This window comes from Prionailurus viverrinus, chromosome A2 (assembly GCF_022837055.1).
Source record: "Prionailurus viverrinus isolate Anna chromosome A2, UM_Priviv_1.0, whole genome shotgun sequence".
In the NCBI taxonomy this organism is placed as follows: Eukaryota; Metazoa; Chordata; class Mammalia; order Carnivora; family Felidae; genus Prionailurus; species Prionailurus viverrinus.
This window is the reverse complement of record NC_062562.1, coordinates 154,597,166-154,621,047: the sequence shown is the minus strand read 5'-3', so window position 1 is coordinate 154,621,047 and position 23,882 is coordinate 154,597,166. Positions and strand designations below refer to the sequence as shown.

General features: G+C 37.4%; 1 protein-coding gene across 3 annotated transcripts in view; it reads right to left on the bottom strand.

The window, feature by feature from the left end:
* The window catches only part of UBN2 (ubinuclein 2), a 79,644-nt gene that overhangs the window by 41,746 nt on the left and 14,016 nt on the right, over positions 1-23,882 (bottom strand). For all 3 annotated transcript variants that reach the window (XM_047841519.1, XM_047841508.1, XM_047841528.1), the window contains exons 3-6: positions 8,834-8,935; positions 5,011-5,148; positions 4,300-4,403; positions 1,562-2,051 (exon numbers count right to left, since the gene is read on the bottom strand). In XM_047841519.1, coding sequence (XP_047697475.1) covers positions 1,562-2,051; positions 4,300-4,403; positions 5,011-5,148; positions 8,834-8,935 — 834 coding nt within the window. The remainder of the gene's footprint in view (positions 1-1,561; positions 2,052-4,299; positions 4,404-5,010; positions 5,149-8,833; positions 8,936-23,882) is intronic.

Below are 23,882 nucleotides of genomic sequence, written 5' to 3'. Positions count from 1 at the left end.
CTAGGGGCGCCTGGGTGGCTCAGTGGGTTAAGCGTCAGACTTCAGCTCAGGTCATGATCTAGCAGTCCATGAGTTCGAACCCCGCATTGGGCTCTGTGCTGACAGCTCAGAGCCTGGAGCCTGCTTTGGATTCTGTGTCTCCCTCTCTCTCTGCCCCTCCCCTGCTCATGCTCTGTCTCTCTCAGTCTCAAAAGTAAATAAAAACATTTTTAAAAAAGTTAAAAAAAATAACACACTTCTCTAAGTCCTGGACTAATGAAGTTCATTAAAATAAAATAAGGGTAACTAAATTAACAGGGAATTACAATTAAGTCACAAGTTTAGAAGAAATGCTAAAGAATGAAACAGAAAAAATAACAGAATTACTAAATAAAATCTGTGGGCCAGTTACTGAAAAAATTAGATAAATCTAATTACTCCCCTAATCAGATATTTAAATTTTAGGAAAAGTTAAGAGAAATAAATACAATAAAAAGATTATTAGTAAATTTTAAAACATGACTTAAATTGGATTACACTAATCCTAGGAGAAAGAAGCAAGTTTTGAACAGTCCATACATTACAATCCCATTAATTATTTTTTATAATAATATAACATTTGCAAATGCATGGATTAAAATCCAAAAAAATACATAGTTAATAGTGGTTACCTCTGTTGGGGGTGTGGAATGAATGTCAGATTATGGGGAATCTTTCCATATGTATGAAATACATATTTGGTGTTTTGGGGTTTTAATTTATTTTTTTTAGTAATCTCTACACCCAACATGGGGCTCAAACTCAAGACTCCGAGATCAGGAGTTGCATGCTTTTCCGACTGAGCCAGTCAGGTGTTCCTGAAATATGTTTTGTATTTCGTGTTTTACTTTTGTAGTCAGGGAAAAAAGGGGACTAAAATATGGCATGGGTTCAAATATGGCCCGGGTTCAAATCCTCAAGTAATCAAGAAGGGCATTTTAAGCTAGATTTGGCGTGTTATTTTTAGTCAAAATACTATCTCCTTGAGATTAACTGGGTAAGTGTGATGACATTTATCTGGATTTGCAGCTAGTTAAAGATTATGAATCCAAGCCAATCTAGAGAGGTATCTAATGTGACATGCTAAAACCTCAGCTCTCAAGTACTAGTGGGAACAATGCATGCTTACTAAGGGTGCTGATTAGCTACAAAGGACTAGTTGGAAAATCAACTATAAAAAAACCGGATGTCAATACAGTCTGGACCACGTTCAGGTACACTCCTGCAGTGTTACTATTTGCCCCTACCTTCCCTCTGTTGTGTTTACATGATTTTCTTTTACAATAAAAATTATATTTATGAAAACTGTAAGCTGAAATGAAATAATAAAACAATCACCCATATCATGCTATAACTATAGCTACACCTACTTCTACTTAAAATCAAAGGCCTATAAATATAGCCAATGCCTGAAAGGAAATACAGAAAATTAAAAATTGTTTATATGGGTGTTGGGATTGTGGGTTCGTATTTTTGCCTTATAAAAAGCATTTATTATTATGTTTGTGCGGCAAATAAGAAACAAGGGAATCATTACACTTACTACACGGAGGTCTTCGATGCGTTTTTCAAGAAGGACAGGCAGACCCTCTGGGAGTGTAGGCACCACCTTGGGCATAACCTGAGAGGCATAGGTTGGCTGGGTGGTATTTCCATTCTCTCCCCCTGACTCAGAGAGGGGGCTACCATCAGAAGCAGCATCCAGTAATCTGTCAAAGTCGAAATCATCTAGCATCTCTAGGGCATTTTCAGCTTCCCGAAACAGTTCATGTTCATTTGTGCCAACAAAAATGGGGAGGTCCGGATCAGCAGTGTTCAGATTTAAGTCCGAGACATCACTTCCCAATGCTACGGCAGTGGAGGGGGTCTTATTCAGAGAGGACGTCGTTAAGTTCATTGGGACTTTGGGGTTAGGCTCCTTCTTCAATGCATCCTTCTCTTTCTGAAATTTTCGTATCATGGCAGCTAGAGAAAGAGAATCTTTGTAACGTTTCTTCTTTTTTTCAGACTTGTGTGAATTTAGAGCCACAACTCTGTGAAGAAAAAAGGGATCAGTTAGGCTGTGTAGGATTTTATTTTAAAGCCCGTGTAAATAAGGAGGCACAGATAATCAAAACGGTCATTTGATGGGTGGGAAAGCAAATTTCTTCTTACATCATCCTTTTACAACAGCACCTTCATCATCATCTGGACTCACTTGGGAAAGGTCAAAAGGCAAATGGCCACCAGAGTGAAGAAAACAAAAGGACAAAAGTCAACAGAAAGAAACAAAACTGAAGGTAACTCAGGATTATTAAAGTCTATGAAGTCAAACTAACTACTCTTTTTGGAATGTTCACATTCTTTAGCACATCTATAAAGTAGTCACCTAAAGAATTAACCAAGTAAAGAAATGCACTTATGAGGTGTGTGGGTGGCTCAGTCGGTTGAGCATCTGACTCTTGATTTCAGCTCAGGTCATGATCTCAGAGTCGTGAGATCGAGCCCCGAGTGAGGCTCTGCGCTGGGCATGGAGCAAGCTTAAGATTCTCTCTCTCCCTCTCCCTATGCTCCTTCCCTGTTTGTGTGCAAGTGCGTATGTGCACATGCACGAGAGAGAGAGAGAGAGAGAGAGAGAGAGAGAGAGAGAGAGAGAGAAGAAAGAAAGAAGGAAGGAAGGAAGGAAGAAAGGAAGGAAGAAAAAAGAAAAAAGAAAAAGAGAAAGAAATGTACTTGAGAAAACAGAATTGCCTTATAAGCAACCAGAGAAGCTCACACAGTACACCTTCAAACTGGTACCCCAGGTGGTTTGTGCTACAAACTGCCAAAGAAATATAAAATCTTTCTAGACCCTATTCTGCCACTACCTTCTGATCATTTTCACCTTCCATTCTAGGAACAGCCATGTGAGGCAATCACATATGTGTGATTTTCTTTTTTTTTTTTTTTTTTTTTTTTTTTATTTTTTTTTAAAAATTTTTTTTTTCAACGTTTATTTATTTTTGGGACAGAGAGAGACAGAGCATGAACGGGGGAGGAGCAGAGAGAGAGGGAGACACAGAATCGGAAACAGGCTCCAGGCTCCGAGCCATCAGCCCAGAGCCCGATGCGGGGCTCGAACTCACGGACCGCGAGATCGTGACCTGGCTGAAGTCGGACGCTTAACCGACTGCGCCACCCAGGCGCCCATGTGTGATTTTCTATGACAACTTTCTCCCTATAGGAACCATGGGGGAAAGGTGTCTCAGTGTAGTTAACACTTTTCTCTAGAAATCTTTTTTACATTCTATGGCATACACGCTTCTAGGTGCACTACAGAATCGAAACTATCACTTGTGCCTTGAGGGCAGGCCCGTGTTTTATCTACTGTTATATACTCCGAAACCAGAACAATGCTTAGTATATAAAAGGTATTTAATAAGTGTGTGTTGCATGAATAAGCTACAGATTCCAGAAAATAACAAATTCATTAAAAGGCATTAAAGAAATTTACTTGTAAATAATGAGAATTTAAAACATGCATTAGTAATATATATATGTTTTTTCTTAATTAATGATTCAAGGTTCACTAAAATCTCATGCTTAGGAGAGAATAAATACCTCCCTACATCAAGCTTTTGGATACTGATAGCCCAAAGTTCAGATGCACCTCCCCTGGTGAGGAAGGGAAGAAAATCCAGCCTGTCACAGTTCTGTCCCTTGGCTCTCCAAAAAAAGGCCATGGAAAAGTAAGACCAACTGGTAATTTTATGGGCGCATGGTACAAACATTTCATTCTTATGACTTCAGTCTTTCGAGAAATTCTACTTGGTATTTAGGAGGTGATATCATTACCTAAAGTCACAGGTGTTAAAGAGCTAAATAAATGACTTTTTAAATACTAAAACAACTATAAATCATTCACACAGACTACTGCCAGTCCTCAATCCCCAGGCATCTAATAAGTTTAGTTTTAAGACAAAAAGATGAAAACAACTTGCTCAACGTTTATACCATCTTTTCAAACTGGTTCTTGTTGGTAAAAAATTTTAACGACCAAAATACTTAATGAACTAATTTGTAAATCTGATCTAAAACACCATGAGTCTCTAAGATGACAAAGCCTTCTATTTTTTAATAAAAACTTATACTTAATACATATTAATATTATTAAAATGTAAGTTAATGGTCATTGACACTTTTAAATATAGTATTAAATTAGTCCCAGCTAAGCTGGGTTAATGAATGCTAAATAGATCTTTCCAAAAGGGCAGCTAGTCATGCTCTGACCCTAGTTCCCTTGGGGTGTTTAATTTTACATACCCCAGTTGTTTGGGGACTTTTTTCCTTGGTTTCTTCTCCTTTTCCCCTTCCTCTTTCCTCTTCCGCTTCTTCATCTCAATATCATCTTCTTTTATTTTGGGAATCTGCAAATGATAAAGAAAGTATCGCTTAATGGAGGATCAATGCTTTACTCGCTAGATTAGCGATCTAGCATCTAGGGCAGTGTTTTGTCTCAAAGTTCAGTGTGCATTAGAAATGCTTGTTAAAAATGCAGACTCTTGGGGTCTATGAGCACTATCTGTTTTTGTTTTTGAGTACTGCCTAGTTTTTAACAAACATTTTGGTGATTCTGGCACAAGTCAGTCTTTGGATCACGCTTCAACAAACACCTAAGGACACACTATTCACTTCCTAAAACCATATATATCTTAAATAGAATTAGCTGTCTCGGGAAAGCTAATGTCTACACCAAGTCTTAACCTATCCTAGAAACTTACCCTTATCCCCCAAACAGTAGATTATTAGGCCACATATGGAGAGAGAAGTCTTAAAAGAAAATACAATTATACTATGATGTAAATATCAATTTTCCCTGTATCTACATAGTTTTACTTCAAAGCAGGTAAATAACTACAGATTTATTAAACAATGGTTAGCATTTTACTTTTTCTCATATCCACAAGTAAATTCAAAAAATATACCGTATTTATTGAACACTCTCATTACCATTGCAGTGTTGGATAAACTCACTTTGGGGGGCTTGTGCTTTTGGTTGTCTGTAATATCTTCTTCTTCAGTATCTGAAGCTTGGCGAAACTGCAGAGTGCCAGTGTTGATGTAAAAGCCTCCATATTTTGTTGTTAGAGAAGCAGGAACTAATTCGTCATACTATATTTAAAATAAAATGTTTCAGATATATCCCATTATTAATTCTACCAATACATCAAAGAAATCCATAAATCCTAACTACAAAACTGACTGCAAAGAGGATGTTTATGGAATAAATTTAGAAAAAGTTGGTATCTAGGATAAAAATGAGCCCAGAGTACTCAGTATATATAAAAAAAGGAAATTCTGGAATAATGAAGCAAATCCTCAGTATATCCATCATCTGCTGAGAAAAATTTAAGGATCACTGCTACTATTCTTAATGACAAATTTTTTTTTCAAACCTTTATTTATTTTTTAGGTGACCTCTATGCCCATCGTGGGGCTCGAACTCGCCACCCAGAGATCAAGAGTTGTATGCTCTACTGACTGAGCCAGGCAGGTGCCCCAAAGACAAATGATTCTGATGAGAAATTGAAACAAGTTAAAATAGATGACTAAACATACAGAAAAGGAATAAATTTCATTTCCTACCATATCAGTATATAATTTTATTCATAAGATTATAAATAACAAAGTTATTTCTTATGTCTTAGCTCTAAGCTTTTAAATGAAGAAAATTGTTTAAAAGTTTAAAACATAAAATAACATATGTGTTTAAAAACGCAACAGAAAAATAACTGCCCAGTTCAGTAAGCATACACTTTAATGAGCCAGGTACTTTGCCTGGATCAAGAGATGCAAATTGTCTAAATTAGATAGAAGGTCTGACCTAAAATAACACTTAAGCTGATGTCCTCTAAGCTTGGATTTTTAAAGTTTATCATTTCTCACCTGATGAAAACGGACAAAAGCAAACATTAAATGAGGGTCAATCTTAACCAAATGATGGGAGTCCATAGTGGCTGAGAAAAAAGGAGCAAGTTACTTATCTAATAGAAGCAAGATACCTGCTACCTGAGGTCCCCAGAACTCTACTTTATAGGTTCTTCATATTTTATATTTTTAAGGAAGGCAGATTTTAAGCAGATCCTTTGCACTGGACAAGGAATATAGGGAATGTACTAGTTACTGTAAGAACATTAAGACTACATGCAAAAGTTTTTGCTTTTAACCTGTATCCTTTTAAATTAAATGGTAAATAGAAAAAGAATTTCCAGTTTAATCATACTGAGTCAAAAAAAGGAATGAATCCCTTTCCTGTTGCTTCAGTTGATGGGCTACTATAAAGATCTATGGGTAAGACCTTCAGAAAGGGTCCGGTACTATCTGTAAGCAAAGGAGTGAAGAGAAAGAATTAGAAGTGAAAAGACTTTGTAGTAATTATTCTGGAAATGTGTAACCGTGACAAACATTACTTTTTGCTTACACTGCTTTATAATTTACAATGCTTCTTCATATAAATTATTTCACTTGGCCCTCCTGATACCTTTGTGAGGCAAAAAAGGCATTTTATAAGTGAAAACCAAATTTAGAGAGGATAAGAACCCCCAGAGTAATTTTATAAGCTTATGGTAGAGGCTCTGGCTGTATCCCAAACCATCCACTACATCATGCAGTAGGAAACACATTCATCACCACGTTACATAGCAACATGGGTGTGTTCAACATCGGTCTGCTGCAGTGTTTCCTAAGCTCTCCCTATCGGAACACTCTCCAGGAGAACAAGCTCTTTATGCATATTTAATTTAGCCATCCAAGTAGAATGTGTTAAGAGGCAATGGAACGCTGAACTTGAGAATCAGAAGGCCTGGATTTAGATCCTTTGCCAATGATTAGCAATCGTGACCCAGAGGAAATCACTTAACATGGATATCTTGGGGTTGTCTAACAGTGACAACATCACTTACTTCACAACGTTCTAGTGAAATTTACAAGAGACAAACTAAATAAAAGTGTTATTCATGCCTGGTATTATTATTTATTAGTAAATAAAGAAAAACATTCTTTCAGTCTTCACAAAACGTGGCAGCATAAGTGAGACTAAAAATAATCTTTAAAAGCATTTATTTTCAGGTATTTATAAGTGGTACATGATTCTGAAAATTAATTAGAACCAGATTATTTTCACTATCAAATAATTACAAACAGTGAAAGCTTACAATCAATGAAAAGAACAGAAAATCATTTGGTTGGATAATAATTGTCTTATGTCTGAATTATCTCATAAGAACCCAATAATCTGTAAGAATAACAATACAAAATTATTTTGTGAGTCAATAAACAACCTGTAATCTAGTTCAATTTCCTCTTACTAAACAGGAACCTACCTTGTCCTCTAAATGTCAGCAACTAATAAAATAATTTTTGTTCAACAACTTTTACATACAAAACTTACCCTTATTTATTAAGGCAGTACTTTTCAAATTTTTTTCACCACAACCCAAGTGGGAAATATGTTACACATCAAATCCCAGTGTGTACACACACACATAAAAAAAACTCACATAATCTACTATGATTTACTATGATAGCTCCTATTCTATTCTACTTCACTTTTGTTAAAAATGCTGGCCACACTCTCTAAAGTGATATGTAATCCAATTATGGGTTGCAAAAGTCAGTATGAAAAACACCATATTCAAATATTCTGACTGTAGCAGAGAAAACTGAGCAATGCTAAAAGATTTGTCTAGAAATCTTTAGAAACCGAGCTGAGTCTAGAATCTAGAAATTTTGATTTGTATTTCAAATCAAGGTCAAGACTTTTTAAAACATCCCATGCCCTAATCTACAAAAAAGTTTGTCAACCTTTTCTGGTAACAAGAAGGCTTCTCTACTCCAAAGGGCATTGTCAAAAGTTTACTCCTATAGAACAGGCTGCCTGATATGGTAAACCAGTTTATGTCAGAACACTGAAACAACTCAGGGTATCCAGTATGCCTCCTGCTGGAAGTTCTATGATTCTCCTACCACTGTATGCCTTATCATCATCTATACAACCAAGCACTGTAGTAACAGGAAAAAGAAATACTAATTTGTGGGTAGTACTACAATGTTTACCTTGGTGTCCCTTTCTGTGTATTCTAAGTAATCACTGAACAATGCAGAGGATGCCATAAGCCCAGGGTTTGTTTAGATTTCTCCAGTGCACTGAGAAGAATGTAAGAACATACACCTTACCTACCCCCAAACACAATATGCCTGCATTTGTTTGCTATGTGATCAATGGATTGTTATAGTCCTTAAATGCTCTCCTAAATCCTCTTCATTTTATAAAAGAAAGAAGATTCCAGGGAAAAAGCTGTAGGGCTTGGAACAAAACAGATAGGGTTTGATAAAGGCTGGCATTCAATCACCACCACTGTACTAAGGCTTGGCAGTAATGAAAAAATGAAGCACATTTTAAAGATGTCTGCCAGATTAACTTCAACCCAGCAGCTCCAATCTTCAAATTCATATGGGTCTTATCTGGAAGCCATTTGAAATTACACCTACCCAAGTCTGGGAATATCAATCAAATTCAAGATGTAAATACCCTTAATGAATAAACCCCACTGCTAGAAATTTATCCTGTACATACATTTGCACTCTCTAATTATCTTACATAGTTATTCAAGTACACAAAGATAAACGTACACAGATGCTCAGCTGTTCGTAAGCACATAAAAAAGTAGAAACAATTTAGATGGACGTCAATAGGGGATTAGTTAGTAAAAACAAATACTGAACTATTTTAGTAACTTTATCCTTGACTTCTATCCCAAACAAAGAATTGCTGCTATATTAAAGATACATTACTCACAGCCTCTGAGTTATCAATAAATGGGTCTGTCTCATCATAGCCAAAGCCTATATCAATTAAATCTTGTAGCCGATCCTTCCGGTGTTTACGGGGTTTCCCACCCTGCAAAGAACAGATACGTTAGACTGATATCAGTACTCATGCGGTTTCCATAAACTTTAAAAGTACCTATCAGAAGAACTCCAAATAATTTCTGTAGATAATCCCCCCTCCAAGAAGTTGAATTGAAATCCCCCCACCCTTTGAATATAAGTTGTGCTGAGGGACTTGCTCCCAAAGAATAGAGTATGAAAGTGAGGAGACTAATGATAGTGAAAACCTGGCCAACATGACCTCGGCCAGGTGATCAAGTTCAACATCAACACGGTAAGTCATGTTGATAGCATGTGCTCTTGATACGATATGATAAAAATGGCACCTTTGTGGTCTTCTCTCAAAAGCCTATAATCCGAGCTATAGGTTCATCATGAGAAAAACAACAAACAAACTAAACCATGTCCCATTAAGGGATATTCTACAAATAACTAACCAGGATTCCTCAAACTATGAAGATAATTAAAAACAAGGGAAAATCTGAAAAACTGTCAGAGTTTAGATGAGTCTAAAGAGATGTAATGACTAAATGTGATGTAGTATCCTGCATGGGATCCAGGAACTGAAAAAGGGCACTAGGGGAAAACTAGTAAAATCTGAATAAAATGTGGAGTTTAATTAATAGTAATATACCAAAGTAGGTTTGTTAGCTGTAACAAATCTACTGTATAGATATCATCATTCATAATATGTCATAGGAGAGAGTGGGTGAGAACTATATGGGAAGCCTCTATTATCTCTGCAACTTTTCTGTAAATCCAAACTATTCTTAAAATTATTTTTTTAAACACCACAGGATTATACACATCGGACATACAAGAAAATGAAACATGAGTGCATGCAAAAACCGGTGAGTGTGAATAAGGACTGAAGGCTAGTTAATTGTAGTGTGCCAATGTCAATCTTCTAGTCTTGATAACTCTAGTTATGTAAGATATTACCACTGGGAGAAACTGGGTGATTGGTACAAGGGACCTCTCTGTATTGTGTGTGCAACTTCATGTGAGTCTACAATCTCTTCAAATAAAAAGTATTTTAGGGACACCTGGATGGCTCAGTCAGCAGAGTGAATGACTCTTGTTTGTTTGGGTTTTTTTGTTGTTGTTTTATTTGAGAGAGTAAGGGACAGAAGATCTGAAGCTAGCTCTGTCCTGACAACAGTGAGCCTGACGTGGGCTTTAACTCAAGAACCTCGAGATCATGACCTGAGCCCAAGTCGGTTGCTCAACCAGCTGAGGCACCAGGAGCCCAGAGCTTATGACTCTTGATCTCTGGATTGTGAGTTCGAGCCCTACGTTAGGTATAGAGATTACTTAAATAAACAAACAAACAAAAAAAAAGAAAACAAAAACAAAAAAAATTTTTTTCTTAAAAGAAAAAAAATGTTTTTTAAAAGTAAAACAACAACAAAATAAAAAGAACCAGTTAGTATACATTCCATTATTCATGTCATACTTTCAGGAGGTTTTAACTGGTTGATTACAGTTATAAAGAAAACATTCTACGTAAGGTATAAATGGTACATGTACGGTAAATGGTATAGATAAGCTTGTTTTAAGGAGTTTAAGCAGACAGGAAACCTAATACTATTGTGGCACTGCTGAAACAAGTGTTTAGTCTCCAAAACTCATTTTAGATATTCAACCATACTCACTCAAATTTAACTACTCTAAGTATCATCCTAACACCTCCATGACCCCTGATTTTTTTACTGAAGTGGGTCATGAGTGAGAAGATGCTCAGGAAGAGGAGAGAAAACACTAAGTGGTAAGGATTCTGCCTAACATGCTACCACTGAGCCAGAGTAAGTCCAGCAGAAAGCATGGGATGCAAGATGTAAATCTCTTACTCGGTTTCAATTCTCAGTGAATAGCTCTCAATGGAAAGTGTGATTCTAACAGTGAAAGATGGATAAGTTTTGTGCAACACTGCCCTTAAACAAAAGCAAACTGCTCTACCTTATTTCCACGCAAAGAAATAATCTATTCCAGTGATTCAGGGAAAAAATGGTTATGCTGGACTTGCTGAGAAGTCACCAACGTGGTGACATCCTTTTCTAAGTAATTTGTAAAAGTAATCCTGATTCAATGTTATATTTTTATTACATCCAGATGTTAAAAAACCTAACCCCCATAAGCTGTAACTTCATTGTATGCTTTTCGGTGACCAAAACAGCCCTGTTACTATACCACTACCGCCAAGAAAGTCATTATAGTGTGAGATAAAGTAGCAGTTCCCGTATTTTTAGATTTTTACAATTAGGTAAATTTTAAAAACAATTTTGGAGACCAACACAAGGTGGCAACCCTTCTCTCCCCCCACCCCCAAATAAAGCCATTAAAGGGCATAATCTCAGAACAACAAAAATCCTTCTTAAGAAATACTAGTTCGCAGGGGCGCCTGGGTGGCTCAGTCAGTTCAGCATCCAACTGCGGCTCAGGTCATGATCTCACAGTTTGTGGGTTCAAGCCCCGCATCAGGTTTTGTGCTGACACCTCAGAGCCTGGAGCCTGCTTCGGATTCTGTGTCTCCCTCTCACTCTGCCCCTTCCCTGCTGGCTCTCTCTCTCTCTCAAAAATAAATAAAAACATTTAAATTTTTAAAAAAAAAAGAAAAAAAAAAGGAAATACTAGTTGGCAACATTAAACATATACATACATAACACACACACACACACACATATATATATATATACATACACACATATACACAGCATGTGTGTGCTTATATACGACACATGTAATAAATTGTTCTTATTTTTTTCCATTTGCCAGGTCTGCAAACTGGGACCCTTACAACTAGTTTATAGAACTACAGTTAGAAGCAGAAGTTAAAAAAAAAAAAAAAGACAAACAGAAGGAGGTATTTCTAGGATAGTTACATACATGCAATTAAGCATGAGAGACTATTTCACCCAAAAACCAGAGAGAACTCTAAACAGAATATAAAAACGCACAGATACATGAAAACTAATATAAAAATATACCATATTTTTTATACTATATAAAAAATATAAAAACAAATGACGAATATTAACCCTGTTACATATTAAATATATTTAAAGTTATGAGAGTTAGCAACATAATAAAGGCCATATATGATAAACCTACAGTTAACATCATATTCAGTGGGAAAATATGGAGACCTTTACCCTAAGGTCAGGAACAAGACAAGGAAGTTCACGCTCACCACTTTTACTCAACATGGTACTGGAAGTCCTAGCCACAGCAATCAGAGAAGAAAAAGGAACAAAAAGCATCCAAATCAGTAAGAAGTAAAACTTTCATTATCTGTAGATGGTATGACACCACATATAGAAAACCCCAAAGACTCCACCAAAAAACGACTAGACCTGATAAACGAATTCAGTAAGGTCTCAGGATACAAAATCAACTTATAGAAATCCAATGCATTTCTATACACTAATAATGACGCAGCATAAAGAGAAATTAAGAAAACAATCTCATTTACAATTGCATCAAAAATAATAAAATACCAAAGAATAAACGTAACCAAGGAGGTAAAAGACCCATACTCTGGAAACTATAAAACACTGATGAAAGACACTGAAGATGACACAAATGAAAAGATATGCCTTGCTCATGGACTAGAAGAACAAATATTGTTAAAATGTCCATACTACCCAAAGCAATCTACAGATTTAATACAATTCCTTTCAAAATACCAAAAATATGTTTCACAGAACTACAGTAAACAATCCTAAAATTTGCATGGAACCACAAAAGACTCTGAATGGCCAAAGCAATCTTGAGAAAGAAAAACAAAGCTGGAGGTATCACAATCCCAGATTTCAAGTTATACTACAAAGCTGTACTGGACAAAACAGTATGGTACTGGCACAAAAACAGACACATAGATCACTGGAACAGGATACAAAGCCCAGGAAAAAATCTCACAGTTATGTGACCAATAATCTTCAACAAAGGAGGCAAGAATATGCAGTGGAAAAAGTCTCTTCAACAAATGATACTGGGAAAACTGGACAGCAATATGCAAAAGAATAAAGCCAGACCACTTTCTTACACCATACACAAAAATAAACTCTAAATGGATCACAGACCTAAATGTGAGAGCTGAAATCTTAAAATCCTAGAAGACAGCACAGGCAGTAGGTCTCTGACATTGTCCATAGTAGCATTTTTCTAGAAATGTCTTCTGAGACAAGGGCAACAAAACCAAAGATAAAATACTGGGACTACATCAAAATTAAAAGCTTCTGCATAGCCAAGGAAACAATCAACAAAACAAAACAAAAAACAACCTACTGAATGGGAGAACATATTTGCAAATGAAATTATACAACTCAACACCATAAATAAATAAATAAACAAACAAATAAATAAAACAAATAATCCAATTAAAAAATAGGCAGATGACACGAACAGACATTTCTCCAAAGAAAACATCAAGATGGCCAACAGACACGTGAAAAGACGCTCAACATCACTCGTCGTCGTCGGGGAAATGCATATCAAAACCACAATGAGATATCACCTCACACCTGTCAGGATGGCTAAAATCAAAAACACAAGAAACAACAAGTGTTGGCGAGGGTGTGGAGAGAAAAGAACCCTTGTGCACTATTGGTGGGAATGCAAACTGGTACAGCCACTGTGGAAAAGAGTATGGGGACTACTCAAAAAATTAAAAGTAGAATTACCATATGACCCAGCAATTCCACTACTGGGTATTTACCTAAAGAACATGAAAACATTAATTCAAAAAGATTTATGCACCCCTATGCCTACTGCAGCATTATTTACAATAGCCAAATTATGGAAGCAGTCCAAGTGTCCATTGACAGATGAATGGATAAAGAAGATGTAGAGTGTGTGTGTGTGTGTGTGTGTGTGTGTGTGTACATACATACATATGCTGGGATATTATTCACCCATAAAAAAGAATGAAATCTTGCCATTTTCAACCACATGGATGAATCTAGAGAGTATAATGCTAAGTAAAATAAGTCAGAGAAAAACAAATACCATATGATTTCACTCATATGTGGAATTTAAGAAACAAAACAAATGAACAAAGGGAAAAAAAGAGACAAACCAAAAAACAGACTTAACTTTACAGAACAAACTGATAGTTACCAGAGGGAAGGAGGGTGGGGGGATGGGTGAAATAGGTGAAGGGGATTAAGAGTCCACTTATCTTGATGAGCACTGAGTAATACATAGAATTGTTGAATCACTATATTGTACTCCAGAAACTGATATAACACCATATGTTAACTATACTGGAATTAAAATTTAAAAATTAAGTTACAAATAAAGTTATGGGAGTTAAAATCAACATACCAGGAATGTAAGAATAAACATAAATCAACAACAATGTTCAGAAACCTATCCTAGTAGGTAAGAATTTAACATGAGAAAGGCGGCATTACAACTCAACAGAGAGTAATTAATGAATCAAATAAATGGAATTAAAGATACTAATTTCATCTATCAAATTATAAACTGGCAAAATGGAGAAGAAACAGGACCACTCAAGCACTGCTGGTAACAGTATACCATGAAACTCTTCTGGAAAGCAATCTAAAAGCATCTGCCAAGAATTCTGCCATCCTCTTGTGTTTCTTCTGTTTCTTTATTTTCCAAACTTTCTATAAAGTATTAATGTCATAATGGAAATACAGTAAAATAATTTTTAAAACTCTTTACCTTATTTGACCTGATAATTCTATGTAAGCTTATTTCAAACCACTACTTAGATTCAAGAATATCTGTTAAGAACTTATGCCATAGAAAGTAACACGCTGGAGTGCCTGGCTGCTCCATAGGAAGGGTATACGGCTCTTGATCTTGAGGTCATGAGTTCGAGCCTCATGCTGGTTGTACAGACTACTTAAAATAAATAAATATTTTTTTTAAAAAAGAAAGTAATATGGTAAATGTCAGAAAGAATTAAAAAAATTTTTTTAATTGTAAAAAATTACATAGTATACTGTTACCAGCGGTGCAGACCCCGATGCAGGGCTCAAATCCAAGAACCAGGGTTCAAATTCATTAACCGGGAGATCATTACCTGAGCCAAAATCCACAGTCAGATGCTTAACCAACTGAACCACCCAGGTACCCTCAGAAAGAATTTAAATTAAGTAGTAAAAATCCTGTCCTGAACAATCTTAAAACAAGATAATCTACTCAAAAATTAACTGAGTACCTTCCAAGTGCCAGCCTTCATGGATTTTATAGTATTGTAGACAGGAGAAAGATTACACAAATTACAGAATTGATACACAGTAGAAAGGAAAATATAGGTGGTACCAGACTTTTCTAACAGCAGTCTTAATCAAGGCTTTCCGTAGATATTTATGCCCGGACAACATGAGTGGAAGGATCAGAACAGGAAGTGACTAGACAAGATTAGTGCTGAACAAAATCACTCCTGTTGTGGTGAGGGATGAGCAAAGATGAGCAAAGGGAGATGGGTTAGGAAGGGAAGAAATGCAGAGATGTGCAAGAAACTCCTAAGTTACTGGGGGCATAAAATATATATTTAAGCAGCAAACATGATGATGACGAAGACCAAGATGATGACAGCTACCACCCGCTGAGTGCTAACTTTGCATCAGCGCCTCTTCTAAGTGTAACCATCTATTATTTCACATTTGACAAATGGGAAAAGCTAAAGCTTGGAAAGGGCAAATAACTTGGCTAAGATCACACAGAAAGTAATTGAGCTAATCTTCAAACTCATGACTATCTGGCTCCAAAGTGCCATTCCATTAGAAGTTCTATAAGAGAAGTTACAGAATCTCTGGGGTCATTTTCCTACTTGGAGAACCCTTAAAACTCAATACCAGAAACTGAAACCAGTGTCCCCACTGTCAGCCACCTCCAAATTAGCTCCTTCCACTTGAACATTCCCATTTTATTCATTCTATTTTTCTGCCTTAAAACTTCAGTTAGCTAAAATTAAAAAGACTCATGATACCAAATGTTAACAAGGATGTGGAGCTACTAAAACTCTCCTACATGGCTCGTGCAAAATGAAGACCCATTCTGAAAAATAGTTGACAGTTTCTTATAAAGTTAAACTTTATGTTTATATGTTTATAAACTTTATATGTTTATATGTTTATATGTTATACACTTCACATATGACCTAACAATCCCACTCTTATTATTTACTCAAGAAAAATGGAAACGTATGTTCACCCAAAAAGCTATATGCTAACGTTCAGAACATCTTTATTCATAGCAGCCAAAAACTATGGCTTACTATGCAGCAACACAAGGGAAGGAACCGCTGACAACATGCAACCCATGGATGAATTTCAAAAGCATCATGCTAAGTCAGAGGGGCCAGACACAAAAGACTTTAAGATTCCCAGAAACCTGGCACAAAAACAGACACATAGACCAATGGAATAGAATAGAAACTCCAGAACTAGACCCACAAACGTATGGCCAACTCATCTTTGACAAAGCAGGAAAGAACATCCAATGGAAAAAAGACAGCCTCTTTAACAAATGGTGCTGGGAGAACTGGACAGCAACATGCAGAAGGTTGAAACTAGACCACTTTCTCACACCATTCACAAAAATAAACTCAAAATGGATAAAGGACCTGAATGTGAGACAGGAAACCATCAAAACCCTAGAGGAGAAAGCAGGAAAAGACCTCTCTGACCTCAGCCGTAGCAATCTCTTACTTGACACATCCCCAAAGGCAAGGGAATTAAAAGCAAAAGTGAATTACTGGGACCTTATGAAGATAAAAAGCTTCTGCACAGCAAAGGAAACAACCAACAAAACTAAAAGGCAACCAACGGAATGGGAAAAGATATTCGCAAATGACATATCGGACAAAGGGCTAGTATCTAAAATCTATAAAGAGCTCACCAAACTCCACACCTGAAAAACAAATAACCCTGTGAAGAAATGGGCAGAAAACATGAATAGACACTTCTCTAAAGAAGACATCCGGATGGCCAACAGGCACATGAAAAGATGTTCAGCGTCGCTCCTTATCAGGGAAATACAAATCAAAACCACACTCAGGTATCACCTCACGCCAGTCAGAATGGCCAAAATGAACAAATCAGGAGACTATAGATGCTGGAGAGGATGTAGAGAAACGGGAACCCTCTTGCACTGTTGGTGGGAATGCAAATTGGTGCAGCCGCTCTGGAAAGCAGTGTGGAGGTTCCTCAGAAAATTAAAAATAGACCTACCCTATGACCCAGCAATAGCACTGCTAGGAATTTATCCAAGGGATACAGGAGTACTGATGCATAGGGCCACTTGTACCCCAATGTTCATAGCAGCACTCTCAACAATAGCCAAATTATGGAAAGAGCCTAAATGTCCATCAACTGATGAATGGATAAAGAAATTGTGGTTTATATACACAATGGAATTCTACGTGGCAATGAGAAAAAATGAAATATGGCCTTTTGTAGCAACGTGGATGGAACTGGAGAGTGTGATGCTAAGTGAAATAAGCCATGCAGAGAAAGACAGATACCATATGGTTTCACTCTTATGTGGATCCTGAGAAACTTAACAGGAACCCATGGGGGAGGGGAAGGAAAAAAAAAAGAGGTTAGAGTGGGAGAGAGCCAAAGCATAAGAGACTTAAAAACTGAGAACAAACTGAGGGATGATGGGGGTGGGAGGGAGGAGAGGGTGGGTGATGGGTATTGAGGAGGGCACCTTTTGGGATGAGCACTGGGTGTTGTATGGAAACCAATTTGTCAATAAATTTCGTATAAAAATAAAAAAAAAATAAAAAAATAAAAATAAAAAAATAAAAAAAGATTCCCAGAAACCACAGAAACCCTAGAAACCACAAAATAAAAACAAATAAAAAACTTATACTGACATGAAGTAGGTCTGAGAATACCAGGGACCAGGAATGAAGGAGAGGATTATCTATGGAGAGGTAAGAGGGAACTTTCTGGGTTCTGGGGAGAACAATTTAAATGAATGAATTGTAGGTACTTACCTTTCAGAAGTGCTGATTTTTAGAACTCCTCATTATTCTTTCTACTTCAACTCTCTCCCCACAAACCTTTGTTCATGTGGTTTTTCACATCTGCAATTTCCTTTGTATTCCACCTGCCATTGCTATAATCTCGGCCACTATTTTTCACTTAAATGTAATGAATGCCTTAATTAGCCTCTCTTCCCTCATTTATCTTAGTTTATCCTGCATTATACCATCCAATTAATACTTCTAAAATACCATTTCGTATCATTCCTCTGCTCAAAATGCTTCAGAAGCATCCTATTATAAAATAAATCCAAAACCCTTAATAAGGCATTAAAGGCATTTAAACTACCTTTCCAACTTTTTCTTACAATTTTCCAACTTGAACACTCTGATTCATTCAACCTATCTATCCACTCTCCTCCTAAACACACTGAAGTTTATCTTTCTTCTGCCTTCCCCTTATTGGGAATAATCTCTTACTCCTCTCTGAATTTCCCCACCCTTCCCAGCTAATAAGTTTTAAACCCTTCCTCCTTCATGCTTTCTACTTAAAATCAAAATGATCTTTTTCTACTCTCCTAACATTTTTTATCTAGGGACAGCTAACTGACTCTAAGATTTACCTAGGGAAAAACTAAAAAAACAAATAGGTTCTGTTGGAATGGGCATGATTACACATAACTTCTGCATAACTAGCACAAATAACTTCTGCATAACTAGAAAGATCTAGGAACATTTTAGTCTAATCAAGCTGATCAGGAGTTACCACAGGAAGACATAACTGCTATAACTTGTACAAAGGATGTACAAGTATAAGTTCTTCACCAAGCATCCTATCAATCATAGCATCATAACAATAATAAAGGTATAAATTACATATACTGTGACACATCCATTCAATGCTAATGGTCATTTAAATTTTTTTTTAATGTTTATTTATTTTTGAGAGAGAGAGAGAGCAGGAGCAGGGGAGGGGCAGAGAGACAGGGAGACACAGAATCTGAAGCAGGTTCCAGGCTCTGAGCTGTCAGCACAGAGCCCGACGCGGGGCTCAAACCCACAAACTATAAGATAGTGACCTGAGCCGAAGTTGGACACTTAACTGAGCCATCCAGATGCCCCACTAAGAGCCATTTTAAAACCATATGGTAGAGGAATATTTAATAGTACGGAAGGCAATAAAAGTAGTTTACCAAATGCTATGTATAGTTCAGGCTAGTCATAGAAAAGACAGTATTCACTAAGCATTTGAAAGTGTTCAGCCTAGGGGCGCCTGGGTGGCTCAGTCGGTTAAGCTGCCGACTTCGGCTCAGGTCACGATCTCACGGTCCGTGAGCTCAAGCCCCGCGTTGGGCTCTGTGCTGACCGCTCAGAGCCTGGAGTCTGTTTCAGATTCTGTGTCTCCCTCTCTCTGACCCTCCCCCATTCATGCTCTGTCTCTCTCTGTCTCAAAAATAAATAAACGTTAAAAAAAAAAATTAAAAAAGGAAGTGTTCAGCCTAAACTGGTAATTGTGGAGATGACATTAAAATAACAAGATCTTGTTTTCTTGCTTTTTTTAAAAATAAGATCTTTTTTAATTCTCATACAAACAGTAGGATCTCATTTATGAAAAACACAACAATATATGTCCATAAATATATGTAAAAAGCTCAAAGAATCACAACAAGCAGATAACCATCTTTGCTACAATGGAGAGGGGATACAATTGGAGGCAGTCGTGAAGGAAGATTTTGACTTAATATGTATTGTTTGAATTTTTTCCCCCTTTGGTAGGAACTAGAAAACCTGCTGGATGAATTCTCAAAGAGCTGTAACACTGTGAATTTGTTTGTAATAACAGGAATGTATTCATATGCTACTTAGATGATTAAAAATAATTTTCTTAAGTGCAAGAGAGTACACTTGTAAGCAGACAAGCATTTATAAAAGCCCTGAAAGGGCTACACATCCAACTACTAACAGTGGTTATGCTTGGTAGTAGGATTATAGATGATTAAGTGATTTTTACTTTCTTCCCTTTTTTATCTGTATTTATGTATTCTTTTACACTGAACAAAATCTTTTGAAATATGTAAATGCTTACATAAACACATCTCTAGAACAAGAAACTCAAACAGTGATTATCTCTTGGCGGGGGGGCTGGTTAGCTAGGAGTTAGGAGTAGGAGGGAGATTTACTTTACATCATATTCCCTTCATATCTTTTGAGTTTTTGTCAAGTGCATGTACTACCTATTCAAGAATTTCTTCATCTGGCCCACCAAATGTTCAATACCATTTGGGTTTTCATTCCTTACATGGTTCTGCTTCCTAGTCCCACTTCGGGGAAAGAGCTTTGGAGAACCTGTATTTGACGCCGCTGTGCCCAAGTAGCTCGTTCTCAAATCCCTCCCCGATAGCCAGGATTTTAATAGTCTCTCCTCTACCTATCAATGGCCTTCTGCCAAAGCATTTACAGTCAGGCACATCCCAGCTCCTTCCTTCATCACAGAGGCCACCAGAGTACAGTTTTCTGGCCTCAATTCCCTTTTCCTCATCTCCTAGTCTTCCTGGAAACAATTCTCTCTTGGCTTGCCCTCTGCCTCACCTCCTCTTTTCCATTCTCCACCCTCTAGTTCTCTGGCTCCCCAGTTACGCTCAAGTCCAGTGATACGCAAATGGTATAAACTGGAACCAAATACTAGACAATTCACAAATATTAGAATTTCACCTAATTCTAAGGAAATCAAGATACATTGGCAAAGGATTATATTATCGGGTCTTCCTGAATAGGCCTGTTTTGAACTGGTCTCTTTTCCAGCAGCCTTAGAAAGGATCCTCCCTGCAGTAGAATCAAAGTCTTATTTGATAAATTTTCCAGACCTTAGCCGTTGTTAATGTTACACAGTTTACACAATAAATGCATCCTATAAAAATACAAAACTTATTTTCCAAATTAAAAAAAATAATCTTGAGTTTTGCTACATCTAAAATGAAGAATCCCCTTTGAATCTATTCCCCTAGATCACTAGTTTACTATGACTCAGAAGAAAATGACTTACTGAATCATTAGTACCTGTTTAACCTGATAATCAGTATTTCAAGCCAATGCTGTCTGATTACACTATAACACTAAGCTGGAAAACAAACAAACAAAATGTTCTTAGTACAGGATCCCACCCCGGTCACCTCCCTGCCAATTAACTCCAGGTAATAAGAAACCTAACTAATAAGCAACATTCATTGATCACCTATGGAAGACAGAGGAAGCATGACAGTGAATGCTAAGACTGCAGTCTTTTTTTAAAGTTGATTTATTTATTTATTTATTTTGAGAGAGAAGGGGAGAGAGAATACACCACTGAGTGAGGGGCAGAGAGGGAGGAAGGGGGAGGAAAATGGGGTGGGGGAGAGGGAAAGAGAGAGCGAGAGCGAGAGAGACAGAAAGAGAGAATCCCAAGCAAGTTTGTACCGCCAGCAGAATCTGATGTGGGGCTCAAACTTACAAACTGAGATCACTGAGCTGTGAGAAACTGAGCTGAAATCAAGAGCCAGACACTTAACCAACTGAGCCACCCAGGTGCAATCTTATAACTGAGAAGAATGTAACTCCTGATCACCAAGCTTCTCTATTTGTCCCAGCCTGGTCACAACCTTATCATTCTCCACTTCCACTGATTTCCTTAAGCCACCAATAGAAAAGAGTAGAAATGTAAGTCAGTGGAAAGACACCCAAGAGCTGACTTAACAGCACAGATATAACGTACACAGATTTCTTGAATCGGCACTTAGGATATTGGGCCTTCCTTCCAAATACCCTAAAACTGCTCATTCTTAATTGTTCCTAATGGTTTCAGGAAGTTGAAGAGAATTTGTTTAGCTCAAAGAGGTCAAGGAACTGAAAAGGCATGTCATGACAAGTAATTACAATTGGTAACTCCAATAAAGAAAACTATTATTTAAGAATTCTTCCTTGCCCCTCAACATGTCTCCAGAGGCAAGGGAAACAAAAGCAAAAATGAACTACTGGGATATCATCAAAATACAAAGCTTCTGCACAGTGAAGGAAACAATCAGCAAAACTAAAAGGCAACCGACAGAATGGCAGAAGATACTTGCAAATGACATATCAGATAAAGCGTTAGTATCCAACATCTATAAAGAACTTATCAAACTCAACATCCAAAAAACAAATAATCCAGGGAAGAAATGGGCAAAAGACATGAATAGACACTTCTCCAAGGAAGACATCCAGATGGCCAACCGACACATGAAAAAATGCTCAACATCACTCATCATGAGGGAAATACAAATCAGAACCCCAATGAGACACCACCTCACACCTGTCAGAATGGCTAACATTAACAACTAAGGCAACGACAGATGTTGGCGAGGATGCAGAGAAAGAGGATGTCTTTTGCATTGTTGGTGGGAATGCAAGCTGGTGCAGCCACTCTGGAAAACAGTACGGAAGTTCCCAAAAAAACTAAAAATAGAACTACCCTCCAACCCAGCAATTGCACTACTAGGCATTTATCCACGGGATACAAGCGTGCTGTTTCGAAGGGACACGTGCACCCCCATGTTTATAGCAGCACTATCAACAATAGCAAAGTATGGAAAGAGCCCAAATGTCCATCGATGGATGAATGGATAAAGAAGATGTGATTTATATATACAATGGAGTATTACTCGGCAATCAAAAGAATGAAATCATGCCCTTTGCAACTACGTGGATGGAACTGGAGGGTCTTATGCTAAGTGAAATTAGTCAGAGAAAGACAAACATCATATGGCTTCACTCATATGAGGACTTTAAGAGACAAAACAGATGAACATAAGAGAAGGGAAACAAAAATAGTATAAAAACAGGGAGGGGGACAAAACAGAAGAGACTCATAGATATGGAGAACAAACTGAGAGTTACTGGAGGGGTTGTGGGAGGGGGGATGGGCTAAATGGGTAAGGGGCATTAAGGAATCTACTCCTGAAATCATTGTTGCACCAGATGCCAACTAATTTGGATGTAAATTTTAAAAAATGAAAAATAAAAAAAATTTTTTTAAGAATTCTTTCTTGCCCTATATTTAAGAATCTCCCAACCTCAGTTTGTTTTAAAAGGTTGTTGGGGCACCTGGGTGGCGCAGTCGGTTAAGCGTCCGACTTCAGACAGGTCACGATCTCGCGGTCCGTGAGTTCGAGCCCCGCGTCGGGCTCTGGGCTGATGGCTCAGAGCCTGGAGCCTGTTTCCGATTCTGTGTCTCCCTCTCTCTCTGCCCCTCCCCCATTCATGCTCTGTCTCTCTCTGTCCCAAAAATAAATAAACGTTGAAAAAAAAAATTAAAAAAAAAAAAAGGTTGTTATTTTATGTTTTTATTATATATGTAGTACCATACTATTGTTGGTCTATAGAACCTAAATTTCTGGTACTTGTGCTTCATAAAAAGAATTTATTTTGTGGTAGTACAGCAGATTTATCCAAACTGCTTTACCCAACCCTACCATGTTGATCTTTAGGGACCAGACCTAACAGAAGGCCAAAACAGAGGAAAAACAGCCAAGGAAGTTCCCAAGGAAGCTGTAACCCCTCATAAAGTGTCGATGATTATCAAATAATATGAGTCACTGATAAAATTCTTAAACCTCCCAGAAAGAGTGCATAAATGTTTTCTAACATCCACTTGTGTCCGTCTCATATTTGAGGACACCTTTTTTTTTTAATTTTTTTTTTCAACGTTTATTTATTTTTGGGACAGAGAGAGACAGAGCATGAACGGGGGAGGGGCAGAGAGAGAGGGAGACACAGAATCGGAAACAGGCTCCAGGCTCTGAGCCATCAGCCCAGAGCCCGACGCGGGGCTCGAACTCACGGACCGCGAGATCGTGACCTGGCTGAAGTTGGACGTTTAACCGACTGCGCCACCCACGCGCCCCTGAGGACACTTTTTAAGAAATCCATAATTATTTTAAATGTAAAAGCATATTTCCTTTTCACTCAATTGAGT